This window comes from Tachyglossus aculeatus, chromosome 3 (genome assembly GCF_015852505.1).
Source record: "Tachyglossus aculeatus isolate mTacAcu1 chromosome 3, mTacAcu1.pri, whole genome shotgun sequence".
NCBI lineage: Eukaryota > Metazoa > Chordata > Mammalia > Monotremata > Tachyglossidae > Tachyglossus > Tachyglossus aculeatus.
The window spans coordinates 1,096,460-1,116,541 of NC_052068.1; the positions used below are offsets into that span (position 1 = coordinate 1,096,460).

General features: G+C 46.9%; 1 protein-coding gene across 1 annotated transcript in view; it reads left to right on the top strand.

The window, feature by feature from the left end:
- EDRF1 (erythroid differentiation regulatory factor 1) overlaps positions 1-20,082 on the top strand; it is a 104,053-nt gene that overhangs the window by 36,348 nt on the left and 47,623 nt on the right. The window contains exons 7-11 of the mRNA XM_038743665.1: positions 8,640-8,761; positions 12,517-12,628; positions 14,483-14,630; positions 14,741-14,849; positions 19,026-19,137. Coding sequence (XP_038599593.1) covers positions 8,640-8,761; positions 12,517-12,628; positions 14,483-14,630; positions 14,741-14,849; positions 19,026-19,137 — 603 coding nt within the window. The remainder of the gene's footprint in view (positions 1-8,639; positions 8,762-12,516; positions 12,629-14,482; positions 14,631-14,740; positions 14,850-19,025; positions 19,138-20,082) is intronic.

A 20,082-nucleotide genomic window follows, 5' to 3' on the forward strand; every position in this document is an offset into this window, starting at 1 on the left:
ACATAGACGGTCCCTACCCAACAGTGGGCTCACAGGCTAGAAGGGGGAGACGGAGAACAAAACCAAACATACTAACAAAATAAAATAAATAGAATAGATATGCACAAGTAAAATAAATAAATAGAGTAATAAATCTGTACAAACATATAAACATCTGTACAGGTGCTGTGGGGAAGGGAAGGAGGTAAGAAGGGGGGATGGAGAGGGGGAGAGGAAGGAAGGGGCTCAGTCTGGGAAGGCAAGGGAAGAGAATCAATCAATCAATCGTATTTATTGAGCGCTGACTGTGTGCAGAGCACTGGACTAAGCGCTTGGGAAGTACAAGTTGGCAACAGATGTCAAATCTATTTCTCGAGCGTTTACCGTCTACGGAGACGCAGCGTGGCTGAGCGGAAAGAGCCCGGGTAGAGAAGCAGCGTGGCTCAGTGGAAATCAATCAGTCAATATCAATCAATCAATCGTATTCATTGAGTGCTTACTGTGTGCAGAGCACTGTACTAAGCACTTGGGAAGTACAAGTTGGCAACATATGTCAAATATATTTCTCGAGCGTTTACCGTCTACGGAGAAGCAGCGTGGCTCAGCGGAAAGAGCCCGGGGAAGAGAAGCAGCATGGCTCAGTGGAAATCAATCAATCAATTGTATTTATTGAGCGCTTACTGTGTGCAGAGCACTGGACTAAGCGCTTGGGAAGTACAAGTTGGCAACATAGAGAGACGGTCCGTCAAATATATTTCTTGAGCGTTTACCGTCTACGGAGAAGCAGCGTGGCTCAGCGGAAAGAGCCCAGGTAGAGAAGCAGCGTGGCTCAGTGGAAATCAATCAATCAATCATATTCATTGAGTGCTTGCTGTGTGCAGAGCACTGTACTAAACGCTTGGGAAGTACAAGTTGGCAACATATAGAGACGGTCCGTCAAATGTATTTCTTGAGCGTTTACCGTCTACGGAGAAGCAGCGTGGCTCAGTGGAAATCAGTCAGTCAATCGATCAATCAATCAATCGTATTCATTGAGCGCTTACTGTGTGCAGAGCATTGTACTAAGCGCTTGGGAAGCACAAGTTGGCAACATATGTTGGCAACATGTCAAATATGTTTCTTGAGCACTTACCGTCTACAGCGAAGCAGCGTGGCTCAGCGGAAAGAGCCCGGGTAGAGAAGCAGCGTGGCTCAGTGGAAATCAATCAATCAATCAATCGTACTCATTGAGCGCTCACTGTGTGCAGAGCACTGTACTAAGCGCTTGGGGATTATAAGTTGGCAGCATATAGAGACAGTCCATCAAATGTATCTCTTGAGCATTTACCATCTACGGAGAAGCAGCGTGGCTCAGCTGAAAGAGCCCGGGTAGAGAAGCAGCGTGGCTCAGTGGGAATCAATCAATCAATCGTATTTATTGAGCGCTGACTGTGTGCAGAGCACTGGACTAAGCACTTGGGAAGTACAAGTTGGCAACATATAGAGACGGTCCGTCAAATGTATTTCTTGAGCGTTTCCCGTCTACGGAGAAGCAGCGTGGCTCAGTGGAAATCAATCAATCAATCCATCAATCAATCAATCAATCAATCGTATTCATTGAGCGCTTACTGTGTGCAGAGCATTGTACTAAGCGCTTGGGAAGCACAAGTTGGCAACATATGTTGGCAACATGTCAAATATGTTTCTTGAGCATTTACCGTCTACAGCGAAGCAGCGTGGCTCAGCGGAAAGAGCCCGGGTAGAGAAGCAGCGTGGCTCAGTGGAAATCAATCAATCAATCAGTCAATCAATCGTATTTATTGAGCGCTTACTGTGTGCAGAGCTCTGTACTAGGCGCTTGGGAAGTATAAATTGGCAACATATAGAGATGGTCCCTACCCAACAGTGGGTTCACAGTCTAGAAGGAAAGAGCGTGGGCTTGGGAGTTTGGAGGTCATGGGTTCTAATAATAATAATAATGGCATTTATTAAGCGCTTACTATGTGCCAAGCACTGTTCTAAGCGCTGGGGAGGTTACAAGGTGATCAGCTTGTCCCATGGTGGGCTCAGTCTTCATCCCTATTTTACAGATGAGGTAACTGAGGCCCAGAAAAGTGAAGTGACTTTTCTAATCCCGGCTCCGCCACTTATCAGCTGTGTGACTTTGGGCGAGTCACTTCACTTCTCTGGGCCTCAGTTCCCTCATCTGTCAAATGGGGATGAAGACTGTGAGCCCCCCTTGGGACAACCTGATCACCTTGTATCTCCCCCAGCGCTTAGAACAGTGCTTGGCACATAGTAAGCGCTTAACAAATACCAAAATTATTATTATTAGACTGTGAGCCCACTGTTGGGTAGGGACTGTCTCTCAATTTGCACTTCCCAAGCGCTTAGTACAGTGCTCTGCACATAGTAAGCGCTCAATAAATACGATCGGTGATGATATTATTATTTGGCATCAGAGGTCATGGGTTCGAATGCCGGTTCTGCCGATTGTCAGCTGCGTGCCTTTGGGCCAGTCACTTGGCTTCTCTGGGCCTCGTTGACCTCATCTGGAAAATGGGGATGAAGACTGTGAGCCCCCCGGGGGGACAACCTGATCACCTTGTGACCTCCCCAGCGCTTAGAACAGTGCTTTGCACAGAGTAAGCGCTTAATAAATGCCATTGTCATTATTATTACAGAGGACTGTACTAAACGCCTGGGAGAGTACAATAGAGTGGACACATTCTGTTCTAAGCGCTGGGGGGATACAAGGTGATGGGTTGTCCCACGGGGGGCTCACAGTCTTCATCTTCTAGACTGTGAGCCCGCCGTTGGGTAGGGGCCGTCTCTATATGTTGCCAACTTGGACTTCCCAAGCGCTTAGTACAGTGCTCTGCACACAGTAAGCGCTCAATAAATACGATTGAATGAATGAATGAATTCCCTGCCCACAGTAAGCTTCTAGTCCATTCATTCATTCTATTCTATTCTAATAATTCTATAATAATTATTAATCTAATAATAATTCTATTCTAATAATTCTAATATCTATTCTATTTACATCTATTCTATTTATTTTATTTTGTTAGTATGGTTTTGTTCTCTGTCTCCCCCTTTGAGACTGTGAGCCCACTGTTGGGTAGGGACTGTCTCTATATGTTGCCAATTTGTACTTCCCAAGCGCTTAGTCCAGTGCTCTGCACACAGTAAGCGCTCAATAAATACGATTGATGATGATGATTCATTCAGTCGTATTTACTGAGCGCTTACTGTGTGCAGAGCACTGGACTAAGCGCTTGGGAAGTCCAAGTCGGCGACATACAGAGACGGTCCCTACCCAACAACGGGCTCACAGTCTAGAAGCGGGAGACAGACAACAAAACATGTCAGAACAAACAGAATTAAAGCCAAGGGAGGGAATAGGTAGGAGAGAAAGTAGGTGAGGATGTTGTGGGATTTCACATTGTAATCGGAGAGGCAGTTGAAAAGAATGCAAGAAAGTAAATTAGGGCAGAGAGTTAAAGCCACAAACTAAGATTTACACCAGAAGAAACCTCCTAAATAATAGTAGTGGTATTTGTTAAGCACTTGCTACGTGCCAAACACTTTGTAGCTACACGATAATCTGGTTCGACACAGAATTTGGGGCTCCCATTCTGCGTAGGAATGAGAACAAGGTAGCAAATCCCCATTTTGCATCGGAGGCAACCGACATCTAGAGAAACGGTGTCGCGCAGCAGGACGGAGATTAGAATTCAGGTCTTTTGAGTCCCAAGGCCTGGGCTTTTTCCACTTGACGTTGTTTTTCCAAGAATTCCGCTTCCCTAGCCCACCTTCTCCTCAGCTTGATTCGACCTTTTTCGGGTGGCACCGCCCGTGGCGGGGGATGTGACGATGAGCCTCCTCGCCTCACCAGAAGAAACCTAAATAATAGTAGTGGCATTTGTGAAGCACTTACTACATAATAATGATGGCATTTATTAAGCGCTTACTATGTGCAAAGCACTGTTCTAAGCGCTGGGGGGATACAAGGTGATGAGGTTGTCCCACGTGGGGCTCACAGTCTTCCTCCCCATTTTACAGATGAGGGAACTGAGGCCCAGAGAAGTGAAGTGACTTGCCCAAAGTCACACAGCTAAGTGGCGGAGCCGGGATTCGAACCCATGACCTCTGACTCCAAAGCCCAGGCTCTTTTCCCACTGAGCCACGCTGCTTCCAAACACTTTGTAGCTACACAATAATCTGGTTAGACACAGAATTTGGGGCTCCCGTTCTGCGTAGGAATGAGAACAAGGTAGCAAATCCCCATTTTGCATCGGAGGCAACCGACATCTAGAGAAACGGTGTCGCGCGGCAGGACTGAAATTAGAATTCAGGTCTTTTGACTCCCAAGGCCTGGGCTTTTTCCACTTGACGTTGTTTTTCCAAGAATTCCACTTCCCTAGCCCACCTTCTCCTCAGCTTGATTCGAGCTTTTTCGGGTGGCACCGCCCATGGCGGGTGGGGGACGTGACGATGAGCCTCCTCGCCTCACCAGAAGAAACCTCCTAAATAATAGTAGTGGTATTTGTTAAGCACTTACTACGTGCCAAACACTTTGTAGCTACACGATAATCTGGTTAGACACAGAATTTGGGGCTCCCATTCTGCGTAGGAATGAGAACAAGGTAGCAAATCCCCATTTTGCATCGGAGGCAACCGACATCTAGAGAAACGGTGTCGCGCGGCAGGACTGAGATTAGAATTCAGGTCTTTTGACTCCCAGGGCCTGGGCTTTTTCCACTTGACGTTGTTTTTCCAAGAATTCCACTTCCCTAGCCCACCTTCTCCTCAGCTTGATTCGAGCTTTTTCGGGTGGCACCGCCCATGGCGGGTGGGGGACGTGACGATGAGCCTCCTCGCCTCACCAGAAGAAACCTAAATAATAGTAGTGGCATTTGTTAAGCACTTACTACATAATAATAATAATAATGACGGCATTTATTAAGCGCTTACTATGTGCAAAGCACTGTTCTAAGCGCTGGGGGGATACAAGGTGATGAGGTTGTCCCACGTGGGGCTCACAGTCTTCCTCCCCATTTTACAGATGAGGGAACTGAGGCCCAGAGAAGTTAAGTGCCTTGCCCAAAGTCACACAGCTAAGTGGCGGAGCCGGGATTCGAACCCATGACCTCTGACTCCAAAGCCCAGGCTCTTTTCCCACCGAGCCACGCTGCTTCCATACACTTTGTAGCTACACAATAAGCTGGTTAGACACAGAATTTGGGGCTCCATTCTGCATAGGAATGAGAACAAGGTAGCAAATCCCCATTTTACATTGGAAGCAACCGACATCTAGAGAAACGGTGTCGCACAGCAGGACCGAGATTAGAATTCAGGTCTTTTGACTCCTAATGCCTGGGCTTTTTCCACTAGACGTTGTTTTTCCAAGAATTCCACTTCCCTAGCCCACCTTCTTCTCACTTGATGCTTTTATTGCTTCTCTTGTTAGCACTTATTATGTTCTAAGCATTGGGATAGATCCAAGATAATAATAATGATAATAATGATGGCACTTATTAAGCGCTTACTATGTGCAAAGCACTGTTCTAAGCGCCGGGGGATACAAGGTAATCAGGTTGTCCCATGGGGGACTCGCAGAGAATCAATCAATCAATCAATCAATCGTATTCATCAAGTTGGCTGCAGTCCCTGTCCCGTTTTGGGGTCAAGGGAGGGCGTCGATAGGGTCATGGGTTCAAATCCTGGCTCCGCCCATTGTCAGCTGGGTGACTTTGGGCGAGTCACTTCACTTCTCTGGGCCTCAGTCCCCTCATCAGAAGCAGCGTGGCTCAGTGGAAAGAGTGGGCTCAGTGGGCTTTGGAGTCAGGGGTCATGGGTTCGAATCCCAGCTCCGCCAAGTGTCAGCTGGGTGACTTTGGGCCAGTCACTTCACTTCTCTGGGCCTCAGTTCCCTCATCTGTCAAATGGGGATGAAGACTGTGAACCTCCCGTGGGACCACCCGATCACCTTGTAACCTCCCCAGCGCTTAGAACAGTGCTTGGCACATAGTAAGCGCTTAATAAATGCCATCATTATTATCATTATTATTATTGGAGGATGTGGCCCTCCTTTTTCGGGTGGCACCGCCCGTGGCGGGTGGGGGACGTGACGATGAGCCTCCTCGCCTCACCAGAAGAAACCTAAATAATAGTAGCGGTATTGGTTAAGCACTTACTACGCGCCAAACACTTTGTAGCTACACAATAATCTGGTTAGACACAGAATTTGGGGCTCCCAATCCACGTAGGAATGAGAACAAGGTAGCAAATCCCCATTTTACATCGGAGGCAACCGACATCTAGGGAAACGGTGTCGCGCAGCAGGACGGAGATTAGAATTCAGGTCTTTTGACTCCCAAGGCCTGGGCTTTTTCCACGAGACGTTGTTTTTCCAAGCGTTCCACTTCCCTAGCCCACCTTCTCAGCTCGATTCACTTCATTCATTCGTTCAGTCGTATTTATTGAGCGGTTACTGTGTGCAGAGCACTGTACTAAGCGCTCGGGAAGTCCAAGTTGGCAACATCTAGAGACGGTCCCTAGCCAACAGCGGGCTCACGGTCTAGAAGGACGATTCGAGGACGTGGCCCTCCTTTTTCGGGTGGCACCGCCCGGGGTGATGAGCCTCCTCGCCTGGTCAGCGTCCAGAGGGAGTGGGGGTGAAGCTCTTTCTTCGCCCTTCCAGTCAATCAATCAATCAATCGTATTTATTGAGCGCTTACTGTGTGCAGAGCACTGTACTACGCGCTTGGGAAGTCCAAGTCGGCAACATATAGAGACAGTCCCTACCCAACAGCGGGCTCACAGTCTAGAAAGCAAGTTCAATCATTCATTCAATCGTATTTATTGAGCGCTTACTGTGTGCAGAGCACCGTACTAAGCGCTTGGGAAGTCCAAGTCGGCAACATATACAGTCAATCAATCAGTCAATCGTATTTATTGAGCGCTTACTGTGTGCAGAGCACTATACTAGGCGCTTGGGAAGTCCAAGTCGGCAACATATAGAGATGGTCCCTACCCAACAGCGGGCTCACAGTCTAGAAAGTAAGTTCATTCATTCATTCATTCATATTTATTGAGCGCTTACTGTGTGCCGAGCACCGTACTAAGCGCTCGGGAAGTCCAAGTCGGCAACATCTAGAGACAGTCCCTACACAACAGCGGGCTCACAGTCTAGAAAGTAAGTCCATTCATTCATTCAATTGTATTTATTGAGCGCTTACTGTGTGCAGAGCACTGTACTAGGCGCTTGGGAAGTCCAAGTCGGCAACATATAGAGACAGTCCCTACCCAACAGCGGGCTCACAGTCTAGAAAGTAAGTTCAATCATTCATTCAGTTGTATTTATTGAGCGCTTACTGTGTGCAGAGCACCGTACTAGTCGCTTGGGAAGTCCAAGTCGGCAAATATAGAGACGGTCCCTACCCAACAGCGGGCTCACAGTCTAGAAAGTAAGTTCAATCATTCATTCAGTCGCATTTATTGAGCGCTTACTGTGTGCAGAGCACCGTACTAGGTGCTTGGGAAGTCCAAGTCGGCAAATAGAGAGACGGTCCCTACCCAACAGCGGGCTCACAGTCTAGAGAATAAGTTCATTCATTCATTCAGTCGTATTTATTGAGCACTTACTGTGTGCAGAGCACCGTACTAAGCGCTTGGGAAGTACAAGTTGGCAACATATAGAGACGGTCCCTACCCAACAGCGGGCTCACAGTCTAGAAAGCAAGTTCAATCATTCATTCAATCGTATTTATTGAGCGCTTACTGTGTGCAGAGCACCGTACTAAGCGCTTGGGAAGTCCAAGTCGGCAACATCTAGAGACGGTCCCTCCCCAACAGCGGGCTCACAGGCTAGAAGGGGGAGACACAACAAAACATATTAACAAAATAAAATAAATAGAATAAATATGTACCAGTAAAATAAATGGAGTAATAAATATGTACAAACATATATACAGGTGTTGTGGGGAGGGGAGGCCCGTCTGACCGGTTTCCCCGCACGGCTTCTGCGGCTGGAAAGCAGAGGATGCTTGTCATCATCTTCTGTGGTATTTATTGAGCACTTCCTGCGTGCCGAGTGCGGTACTTTATACAGTATATACCTGTATATATGTATATATGTTTGTACATATTTATTACTCTATTTATTTATTTTACTTGTGCATATCTATTCTATTTATTTTATTTTGTTAGGATGTTTGGTTTTTTTTCCTCTGTCTCCCCCTTTTAGACTGTGAGCCCACTGTTGGGTAGGGACTGTCTCTAGATGTTGCCAATTTGTACTTCCCAAGCGCTTAGTCCAGTGCTCTGCACATAGTAAGCGCTCAATAAATATGATTGATTGATTGATACTAAGTGCTTGGGAGAGTCCAATACACCGCAGAGTTGACAGATATGTTGCCTGCGCATAATGAGCTTGTAGCTCGTTCCTGTGGGAGCGTTGGGTTTTTGGATCTCTCCCTCTTTTAGACTGTGATCCCACTTGTCGGGTCGGGACCGTCTCTAGATGTTGCCAACTTGGACTTCCCAAGCGCTTAGTACAGTGCTCTGCACGCAGTAAGCGCTCAATAAATACGATTGATCTCTCTGGTTTGGGGGGGGGGCGGTCATCGGGTGACCCATTCCTGATCTTGTCTTTGCAATTCATTTCATTCAAGGGCCTTAAAAACGACTTTGTGCGGAATATCCTGTGGACCTTCGAAGATATTCACATGTTGGTAGGCTCCAATATGCCGATATTCGGAGGGGGACGGTATCCCGCCGTCAGCTTACGGCTCAGGTAAGCGCGGTTCTGTCCCGTTGCCCCCGGCTGAAGTCGCTCCCCGGGCCGCGCCTCGGTTTCCCCTCGGGCCGCTCCCCGGCAGAGCGCGGGTTCGTTCATTCATTCAGTCAGTCGTATTTATTGAGCGCTGACTGTGTGCCGAGCACTGGACTAAGCGCTTGGGAAGTCCAAGTTGGCAACATCTAGAGAAGGTCCCTACCCAACCAGCGGGCTCACAGTCTAGAAGGGTCTTGTTCATTCATTCATTCATTCAATCGTATTTATTGAGCGCTCACTGTGTGCAGAGCACTGGACTAAGCGCTTGGGAAGTCCAAGTCGGCAACATACAGAGCCGGTCCCTACCCAACAGCGGGCTCGCAGGCTAGAAGGGGGAGACAGACAACGAAACAAAACATATGGACAGGTGTCAAGTCATCAGAATAAATAGAAATAGAGCTAGATGCACATCATTAACAAAATAAATCGAATAGTAAATATGTCCAAATCAAGGAGAGTAATAAATCTGTACAAACGTATACGTTTGTACAGATTTATTACTCTCTCTCTATATATATACCTGTATATATGTTTGTGCAGATTTATTGCTCTTTTACTTGGACATATTTACTATTCTCTTTATTTAATTTTGTTAATCTGTTTTTTTTCGTTGTCTGTCTCCCCCTTCTAGACTGTGAGCCCGCTGTTGGGTAGGGACCGTCTCTGTTGCCGACTTGTACTTCCCAAGCGCTTAGTCCAGTGCTCTGCACACAGTAAGCGCTCAATAAATACGATTGATTGATTGATTGCTCTGCGCACAGTAAGCGCTCAATAAATACGATTGAATGAATGAATGTTGGGTAGGGACCGTCTCTAGATGTTGCCCACTTGGACTTCCCAAGCGCTGAGTACAGTGCTCTGCACGCAGTAAGCGCTCAATAAATACGATTGAATGAATGAATGTTGGGTAGGGGCCGTCTCTCTATGTTGCCCACTTGGACTTCCCAAGCGCTTAGTACAGTGCTCTGCACACAGTAAGCGCTCAATAAATACGATTGAATGAATGAATGTTGGGTAGGGGCCGTCTCTCTATGTTGCCCACTTGGTCTTCCCAAGTGCTTAGTACAGTGCTCTGCACATAGTAAGCGCTCAATAAATACGATTGAATGAATGAATGTTGGGTAGGGGCCGTCTCTCTATGTTGCCCACTTGGTCTTCCCAAGCGCTTAGTACAGTGCTCTGCACACAGTAAGTGCCCAATAAATGCAATTGAATGAATGAATGTTGGGTAGGGGCTGTCTCTAGATGTTGCCCACTTGGACTTCCCAAGCGCTTAGTACAGTGCTCTGCGCACAGTAAGCGCTCAATAAATACGATTGAATGAATGAATGTTGGGTAGGGACCGTCTCTAGATGTTGCCCACTTGGACTTCCCAAGCGCTTAGTACAGTGCTCTGCGCACAGTAAGCGCTCAATAAATACGATTGAATGAATGAATGTTGGGTAGGGACCGTCTGTATATGTTGCCCACTTGGACTTCCCAAGCGCTTAGTACTGTGTTCTGCACACAGTAAGCGCTCAATAAATACGATTTAGTGAATGAATGTTGGGTAGGGACTGTCTCTATATGCTGCCCACTTGGACTTCCCAAGCGCTTAGTACAGTGCTCTGCACACAGTAAGCGCTCAATAAATACGGTTGAATGAATTTATGCAGGTGCTGCGGAGAGGGGAAGGAGGTAGGGCGGGGGGCCTGGGGAGGAGGAGAGGAAAAGGGGGGCTCAGTCTGGGAATAGATGGGATTGAGGCCCAGTGAATAGATTGGAAATTGGAATTAGAGGAGCCAAGTGCGCGGGCTGGATCCCAATGGGAAATCCACCTGGCCACATGTTTGGTTTTGTTGTCTGTCTCCCCCTCCTAGACTGTGAGCCCACTGTTGGGTAGGGACCATCTCTAGATGTTGCCAACTTGCACTTCCCAAGCGCTTAGTCCAGTGCTCTGCACACAGTAAGCGCTCAATAAATACGATTGAATGAATGAATGAATGAGTGAATGACTTGCCACCAGTCCACATGTTTGGTTTTGTTGTCTGTCTTCCCCTCCTAGACTGTGAGCCCATTGTTGGATAGGGACCGTCTCTATATGTTGCCGACTTGGACTTCCCAAGCGCTTAGTACAGTCCTCTGCACACAGTAAGCGCTCAATAAATACGGTTGAATGAATGAATCTAGCTTTAATTCTCATTTATTCTGATGACTTGCTGCCTGTCCACATGTTTAGTTTTGTTGTCTGTCTCCCCCTTCTCGACTGTGAGCCCGCTGTTGGGGAGGGACCGTCTCTAGATGTTGCCAACTTGGGCTTCCCAAGCGCTTAGTACAGTGCTGTGGAGGGAGGAGGAGGAGGAGGAGCAGGAGGCCTTCCCAGACTGAGCCCCTTCCTTCCTCTCCCCCTCCTCCCCCTCTCCATCCCCCCTGCCTTACCTCCTTCCCCTCCCCACAGCACCTGTATATATGTATATATGTTTGTACGGATTTATCACTCCATTTATTTTACTTGTACATATTCATTCTATTTATTTTATTCTGTTAATCTGTTTTGTTTTGTTGTCTGTCTCCCCCTTCTAGACTGTGAGCCCGCTGTTGGGTAGGGACCATCTCTAGGTGTTGCCAACTTGTCCTTCCCAAGTGCTTAGTCCAGTGCTCTGCACACAGTAAGCGCTCAATAAATATGATTGATTAGTACAGTGCTCTGCACATAGTAAGTGGTCAATAAATACGATTGAATGAATGAATTTTGTTAATATGTTTTGTTGTCTGTCTCCCCCTTCTAGACTGTGAGCCCACTGTTGGGTAGGGACCCTCTCTAGATGTTGCCAACTTGTCCTTCCCTAGCGCTTAGTACAGTGCTCTGCACACAGTAAGCACTCAATAAATACGATTGAATGAATGAATTTTGTTAATATGTTTTGTTGTCTGTCTCCCCCTTCTAGACTGTGAGCCCACTGTTGGGTAGGGACCGTCTCTATATGTTGCCAGCTTGTCCTTCCCCAGCGCTTAGTACAGTGCTCTGCACACAGTAAGCGCTCAATAAATACGATTGATTGATTAGTACAGTGCCGTGCACACAGTAAGTGCTCAATAAATACAATTGAATGAATGAATTTTGTTAATATGTTTGGTTTTGTTGTCTGTCTCCCCCTTCTAGACTGTGAGCCCGCCGTTGGGTAGGGACCGTCTCTCTATGTTGCCAGCTTGTCCTTCCCCAGCGCTTAGTACAGTGCTGTGCACACAGTAAGCGCTCAGTAAATACGATTGATTAGTCCAGTGCTCTGCCCACAGTAAGCACTCAATAAACACGATTGAATGAATGAATGAATTTTGTTAAAATGTTTTGTTTTGTTGTCCGTCTCCCCCTTCTAGACTGTGAGCCCGCTGTTGGGTAGGGACCGGCCGACTTGTCCTTCCCAAGCGCTTAGTACACTGCTGTGCACACAGTAAGCGCTTAATAAATACGATTGAATGAATTTTGTTAATATGTTTTGTTCTCTGTCTCCCCCTTCTAGACCGTGAGCCCGCTGTTGGGTAGGGACCGTCTCTACATCAATCAGTGGTATTTATTGAGCGCTTACTGTGTGCAGAGCTCTATACTAAGCACTTGGATGTTGCCAACTTGTCCTTCCCAAGCGCTTAGTCCAGTGCTCTGCACACAGTAAGCGCTCAATAAATACGATTGAACGAATGAATGATAACGGGGGGGGGGGGGGCGTTTCCCTTTCCAGGGATAACAACAAACCCATTAACGTGCTCACCGGGATCGACTACTGGCTGGACAACTTGATCTGCAACGTGCCGGAGCTGGTCATGTGTTTCCACGTCAACGGGATCGTGCAGGTGAGATGAGGCCGCCGGGGCCGGCGCGCACGCGCTAGACGCCCCGTCCCCCCGACTCCCATTAGCCGTTGGGCTGGTCTGCCTCTCCGCCAGCGCCTAACGCCTGTGCGGTCAATCAATCAATCAATCAATCGTATTTATTGAGCGCTCACTGTGTGCAGAGCACTGTACTAAGCGCTTGGGAAGTCCAAGTGGGCGACATAGAGAGACGGTCCCTACCCAACAGTGGGCTCACAATCAATCAATCAGTCATATTTATTGAGCACTTACAGTGTGCAGAGCACTGTACTAAGCGCTTGGGAAGTCCAAGTGGGCGACATAGAGAGACGGTCCCTACCCAACAGTGGGCTCACAATCAATCAATCAATCATATTTATTGAGCACTTACGGTGTGCGGAGCACTGTACTAAGCGCTTGGAAAGTCCAAGTGGGCGACATATAGAGACGGTCCCTACCCAACAGCGGGCTCGCGGTCTAGACGGGGGAGACAGAGACGGTGTTGTCTTTTCCTTTGTCCGACCTTGGTGATGAGGAGGATGAGGATGATGATGGCATTTGTTAAGCGCTTACTATGTGCCAAGCACTGTTCTAAGCGCTGGGGAGGTGACAAGGTGATCAGGTTGTCCCACGTGGAGCTCACAGTCTTCATCCCCACTTTCCAGATGAGGCCACTGAGGCCCAGAGAAGTGAAGTGACTTGCCCAAAGTCTTGCCCAAAGACTTGCCCCTGACCTCTGACTCCAAAGCTCGGGCTCTTTCCACTGAGCCACGCTGCTTCACTATTATTATAATTATGATTATGTGAAGGTCATATGCTTCACTATTATTATAATTATGATTATGTGAAGGTCATATGCTTCACTATTATTATTATTATTATTATTATGATTATCTGAGCAGCGTGGCTCCGTGGGAAAGAGCCCGGGCTTTGGAGTCAGGGGTCATGGGTTGGAATCCCGGCTCTGCCACTTGTCAGCTGTGTGACTTTGGGCAAGTCACTTCACTTCTCTGGGCCTCAGGTCCCTCATCTGGAAAATGGGGATGAAGACTGTGAGCCCCCGTGGGACGACCTGATCCCCTTGTAAGCTCCCCAGCGCTTAGTACAGTGCTTTGCACATAGTAAGCGCTTAAGAAATGCCATTATTATAATTATATGAAGTCTTCTAGACTGTGATCCCACTGTTGGGTAGGGACCGTCTCTATATGTTGCCAACTTGGACTTCCCAAGCGCTTAGTCCAGTGCTCTGCACACAGTAAGCGCTCAATAAATGTGATTGATTGATTGATTGATTGTCTCTATATGTTGCCAACTTGTACTTCCCAAGTGCTCAGTCCAGTGCTCTGCACACAGTAAGCGCTCAATAAATACAATCGATTGATTGACCGTCTCTGTATGTTGCCCACTGGAACTTCCCAAGCGCTTAGTCCAGTGCTCTGCACACAGTCAGCGCTCAATCAATCAATCAATCAGTCGTATTTATTGAGCGCTTACTGTGTGCAGAGCACTGGACTGAGCGCTTGGGAAGTACAAGTTGGCAACATATACAGTCCCTACGAAACAGAGTAATAAATGCGAATGAACAAAAGACCCTTCTAGACTGTGAGCCCGCTGCTGGGTAGGGACTGTCTCTAGATGTTGCCAACTTGGACTTCCCAAGCGCTTAGTACAGTGCTCTGCACACAGTAAGCGCTCATTAAATGCGATTGATGATTGATTGATTGATGATGGTCGTTATAGCCTCGGTCACCCGCGTGGGCGTTGGGGGGGGGGGGGGGGGGGGCCGGGGCCGCGCCCCGCGCGCAGTAGGCGCTCAGTAAGTACGACTGAATGAATGACGGGCGGCTCCCCCGGCAGAAATACGAGATGATCAAGACGGAAGAGATCCCCAACTTGGAGCACTCCAACTTCTCCACCAAGGTGGTCAAAGACATCGCCCAGAACATCCTGTCCTTCCTCAAGTCCAACTGCACCAAGGAAGGGCACACGTACTGGCTGTTCAAAGGTCGGCGGGGGCGTCTCCTCCATCCCCGCGGGGCGGGCGGGAGGGTGGGGGACCGGCCGGCTGACCGGCCCCCGGGGACCCCCCGGGGCGGGGGGTCTTTGTCCTTTCAGCCAGCGGCAGCGACATCGTCAAGCTGTACGACCTCACCACCCTGTGCGAGGAGACGGAGGACAAATACCAGAACCCGTTCACCATGCCCGTGGCCATTCTCTTGTACAAGTCAGTTCATTCCTTCGGTCCTATTTATTGAGCGCTCACCGTGTGCAGGGCGCTGGACTAAGCGCCGGGGACGTCCCAGTCGGGGCCATCGAGACCCAGCAGCGGGCTCACAGTCTAGAAGGGGGAGACGGAGAACAAAACCAAGCGTATTCGCAAAATAAAATACATAGAATAAATACGTACAAATAAAATAGAGTAATGCGTACAAACATATATACAGGTACATAGTCATTCATTCATTCAGTCGTATTTATTGAGCACTTACTGTTTGCAGAGCACTGTACTAAGCGCTTGGGAAATACAAGTTGGTAACATATAGAGACGGTCCCTACCCAACAGCGGGCTTACAGTCTAGAAGGGGGAGACGGAGAACAAAACCAAGCATATTCGCCAAATAAAATAAATAGAATAAATATGTACAGATAAAATAGAGTTATGCGTACAAACATATATACAGGTACATATTCATTCATTCAGTCATATTTATTGAGCACTTACTGTGTGCAGAGCACTGTACTAAGCGCTTGGGAAGTACAAGTTGGTAACATATAGAGACGGTCTCTACCCAACAGCGGGCTCACAGTCTAGAAGGGGGAGACAGAGAACAAAACCAAACATATTCACAAAATAAATAGAATAAATATGTACAAATAAAATAAATAGAGTAATGTGTACAAACATATATACAGGTACATATTCATTCATTCAGTCATATTTATTGAGCACTTACTGTGTGCAGAGCACTGTACTAAGCGCTTGGGAAGTACAAGTTGGTAACATATAGAGACAGTCCCTACCCAACAGCGGGCTTACAGTCTAGAAGGGGGAGACAGAACAAAACCAAACATATTCACAAAATAAATAGAATAAATATGTACAAATAAAATAAATAGAGTAATGTGTACAAACATATATACATATATACAGGTACATATTCATTCATTCATTCAGTCGTATTTATTGAGCACTTACTGTGTGCAGAGCACTGTACTAAGCGCTTGGGAAGTACAAGTTGGTAACATATAGAGACAGTCTCTACCCAACAGTGGGCTCACAGTCTAGAAGGGGGAGACAGAGAACAAAACCAAACATATTCACAAAATAAAATAAATAGAATAGATATGTACAAGTAAAATAAATAGAGCAATGCGTACAAACATATATACTGAGAAGCAGCGTGGCTCGGTGGAAAGAGCCCGGGCTTTGGAGTCAGAGGTTATGGGTTCAAATCCCAGCTCCGCCAAGTGTCAGCTGGGTGACTTTAGGCAAGTCACTTAACTTCTCTGTGCCTCAGTTACCTCATCTGTAAAATGGGGATTAAAGACTGTGAGCCCCCCCGTGGGACAACCTGATCACCTTGTACCTTCCCCAGCGCTTAGAACAGTGCTTTGCACATAGTAAGCGCTTAATAAATGCCATTATTATTATTATGCAGGTGCATATTCACTCATTCATTCAGTCGTATTTATTGAGTGCTTACTGTGTGCAGAGCACTGGACTAAGCGCTTGGGAAGTACATGTTTGTATTTATTACTCTACGTTTCTGCTATTTTGTATTGCCCTACTGAGAGCTCACCTCCTCCAGGAGGCCTTCCCACACTGAGCCCCCTTTTTCCTCTCCTCCTCCTTCCCCTCCCCACAGCCCCTCTATATAATAGTGATAGCATTTATTAAGCGCTTACTATGTGCCAAGCACTGTTCTAAGCGCTGGGGAGGTTAGCAAGGTGATGAGGTCCCACGGAGGGCTCACAGTCTTCATCCCCATTTGACAGATGAGGGAACTGAGGCCCAGAGAAGTGAAGTGACTTGCCCAAAGTCACACAGCTGATAAGTGGCGGAGCCGGGATTTGAACCCATGACCTCTGACTCCAAAGCCCGGGCTCTTTCCACTGAGCCACGCTGCTTCAGTATATATGTTTGGACAGACTTATTACTCTATTTATTTTACTTGGACATATTTTCTATTCTGTTTATTTTCTTAATGATGTCCATCTAGCTTCATTTCTGTTTATTCTGATGACCTGACACCCGTCCACATGTTTTGTTTTGTCGTCCGTCTCCCCCTTCTAGACTGTGAGCCCGTTGTTGGGTAGGGACCGTCTCTACAAGTTGCCAGCTCGTCCTTCCCAAGCGCTTAGTACAGTGCTCTGCACCCAGTAAGCGCTCAGTAAATACGATTGAATGAATGAATGAATGAATAAGTACGATTGAATGAATGAAAGAAGACCAAAGCTTAGCAGGTGCCATGGCAGGGTCCACTGGGGAAGGGAGCGTTTCTGCTCTTTTGTATTGCCCTACTGAGAGCTCACCTCCTCCAGGAGGCCTTTCTTTCATTAATTAATTAATTCATTCATTCATTCAATCGTATTTATTGAGCGCTTACTGTTTGCAGAGCACTGGACTAAGCGCTTGGGAAGTCCAAGTTGGCAACATCTAGAGACGGTCCCTACCCAACAGTGGCCTCACAGTCTAGAAGGGGGAGATGGACAACAAAACCAAACATATTCACAAAATAAAATAAATAGAATAAATATGTACAAATAAAATAAATAAATAGAGGAGTAATAAATCCGTACAAACATATATACATATACACAGGTGCTGTGGGGAAGGGAAGGAGGTAAGGCGGAGGGGGACAAGCCTTCCCAGCCTGAGCCCCCTTTTTCCTCTCCTCCTCCCCATCCCCCTCGCCCTACCTCCTTCCCCTCCCCACAGCCCCTGTGTAGATGTTTGGACAGATTTATTACTCTATTCTACTATTCTATTTCAATCAATCAATCAATCGTATTTATTGAGCGCTTACTATGTGCAGAGCACCATACTAAGCGCTTGGGAAGTACAAATTGGCAACATACAGAGACAGTCCCCACCCAACAGTGGGCTCACAGTCTAAAAGGGGGAGACAGAGAACAAAACCAAACATACTAACAAAATAAAATAAATAGAATAGATATGGACAAGTAAAATAAATAAATAGAGTAATAAATGTGTACAAACATCTATACATATATACAGGTGCTGTGGGGAAGGGAAGGAGGTAAGATGGGGGGGATGGAGAGGGGGGCGAGGGGGAGAGGAAGGAAGGGGCTCAATTCTATTTATTTTCTTAATGATGCCCATCTAGCTTTATTTCTGTTTATTCTGATGACTCAACACCTGTCCACATGTTTTGGTTCTCTGTCTCCCCCTTCTAGACTGTGAGCCCGCTGTTGGGTAGGGACCGGCTCTAGATGTTGCCGACTCGGACTTCCCAAGCGCTTAGTACAGTGCTCTGCACACAGTAAGCGCTCAATAAATGCGATTGAATGAATGCTGAGGGGAGAAGGCGTCGGAAAACGGGCTCGTGGTTTGGGAACGCCCCACTTCCCGACCGCATGTTCTCGGGCAAGTCACTTGCTTCCTCTGGGCCTCATTCATTCATTCAATCGTATCTATCCATTCATTCATTCAATCGTATTTATTGAGCGCTTACTGTGTGCAGAGCACTGGACTAAGCGCTTGGGAAGTACAGGTTGGTAACCTATAGAGACGGTCCCTACCCAACAGCGGGCTCACAGGCTAGAAGGGGGAGACAGACGACAAAACAAAACATACTAACAAAATAAAATAAATAGGATAAATATGTACAAATAAAATTGGCAGAGGCAGGATTCGAACCCATGACCCCTGACTCCAAAGCCCAGGCTCTTTCCACTGAGCCACACTGCCTCTCTTGCCGGGGGAGGGATTCATTCATTTGATCGTATTTATTGAGCGCTTACTGTGTGCAGAGCACTGTACTAAGCGCTTGGGAAGTCCAAGTTGGCAACATATGGAGACGGTCCCTACCCCACACGGCTCACGGTCTAGAGGGATGACCTTCAAGGAGGGAGCAAAGTGGTGGGTTTTTAAAAAAAAAAAATCATTCAGTTGTATTTATTGAGCCCTCACTGTGTGCAGAGCACTGTACTAAGCGCTTGGGAAGTCCAAGTTGGCAACATATAGAGACGGTCCCTACCCAACAGTGGGGTCACAGTCTAGAGGGATGACCTTCAAGGGGGGGAGCAAAGTGGTTTTTTTTTTTTAAAAAAAAAATCATTCAGTTGTAGTTATTGAGCGCTGACTGTGTGCAGAGCACTGTACTAAGCGCTTGGGAAGTCCAAGTTGGCAACATATCATTCACTCTCTTTCCCTTAGGGTTGCCTGCAACATGATGATGAAGAAAAACCAAAATAAGAAACACTACGGAACCATCAGAACGCTGCTCCTTAATTGTGTCAAGCTGCTGGACAAGGGCAGGCATCCGCAAGTAAACTCGACATCATTCATTCAGTCGTATGTATTGAGCGCTTACTGTGTGCAGAGCACTGGGCTAAGCGCTTGGGAAGTCCAAGTTGGCAACATTCATTCATTCAGTCGTATTTATTGAGCGCTTACTGTGTGCAGAGCACTGGACGAAGCGCTTGGGAAGTCCAAGTTGGCAACATTCATTCTTTCAATCGTATTTATTGAGCGCTTACTGTGTGCAGAGCACAGTACTAAGCGCTTGGGAAGTACAAGTTGGCAACATATAGAGACGGTCCCTACCCAACAGCGGGCTCACAGTCTAGAAAGTAAGTTCATTCATTCATTCATTCAGTAATATTTATTGAGCGCTTACTGTGTGCAGAGCACTGTCCTAAGCGCTTGGGAAGTACAAGTTGGCAACATAGAGAGATGGTCCCTACCCAACAGTAGGCTCACAGTCTAGAAGGGTCTTGTTCATTCATTCATTCATTCATTGAATCATATTTATTGAGCGCCTGCTGTGCGCAGAGCACTGGACTAAGCGCTTGGGAAGGACAAGTTGGCAGCATAGAGAGACAGTCCCTACCCAACAGTGGGCTCACAGTCTAGAAGGGGGAGACAGACAACAAAACAAAACATATTAACAAAATAAAATAGAATAAATATGTACAAGTGAAATAAATAGAGTAATAAATGCATACAAACATATTCGTTCATTCATTCAGTCGTATTTATTGAGCGCTTACTGTGTGCAGAGCGCTGTACTAAGCGCCTGGGAAGTACAAGTTGGCAACATATGGAGACGGTCCGTACCCAACAGCGGGCTCACAGTCTAGAAGGGGGAGACAGACAACAAAACAAAGCATATTAACTGAATAAAATAAAAAGAATAAATATGTACGAATAAAATAGAGTAATAAATGTGTAAAAACATATTCATTCATTCAATCGTATGTATTGAGCGCTT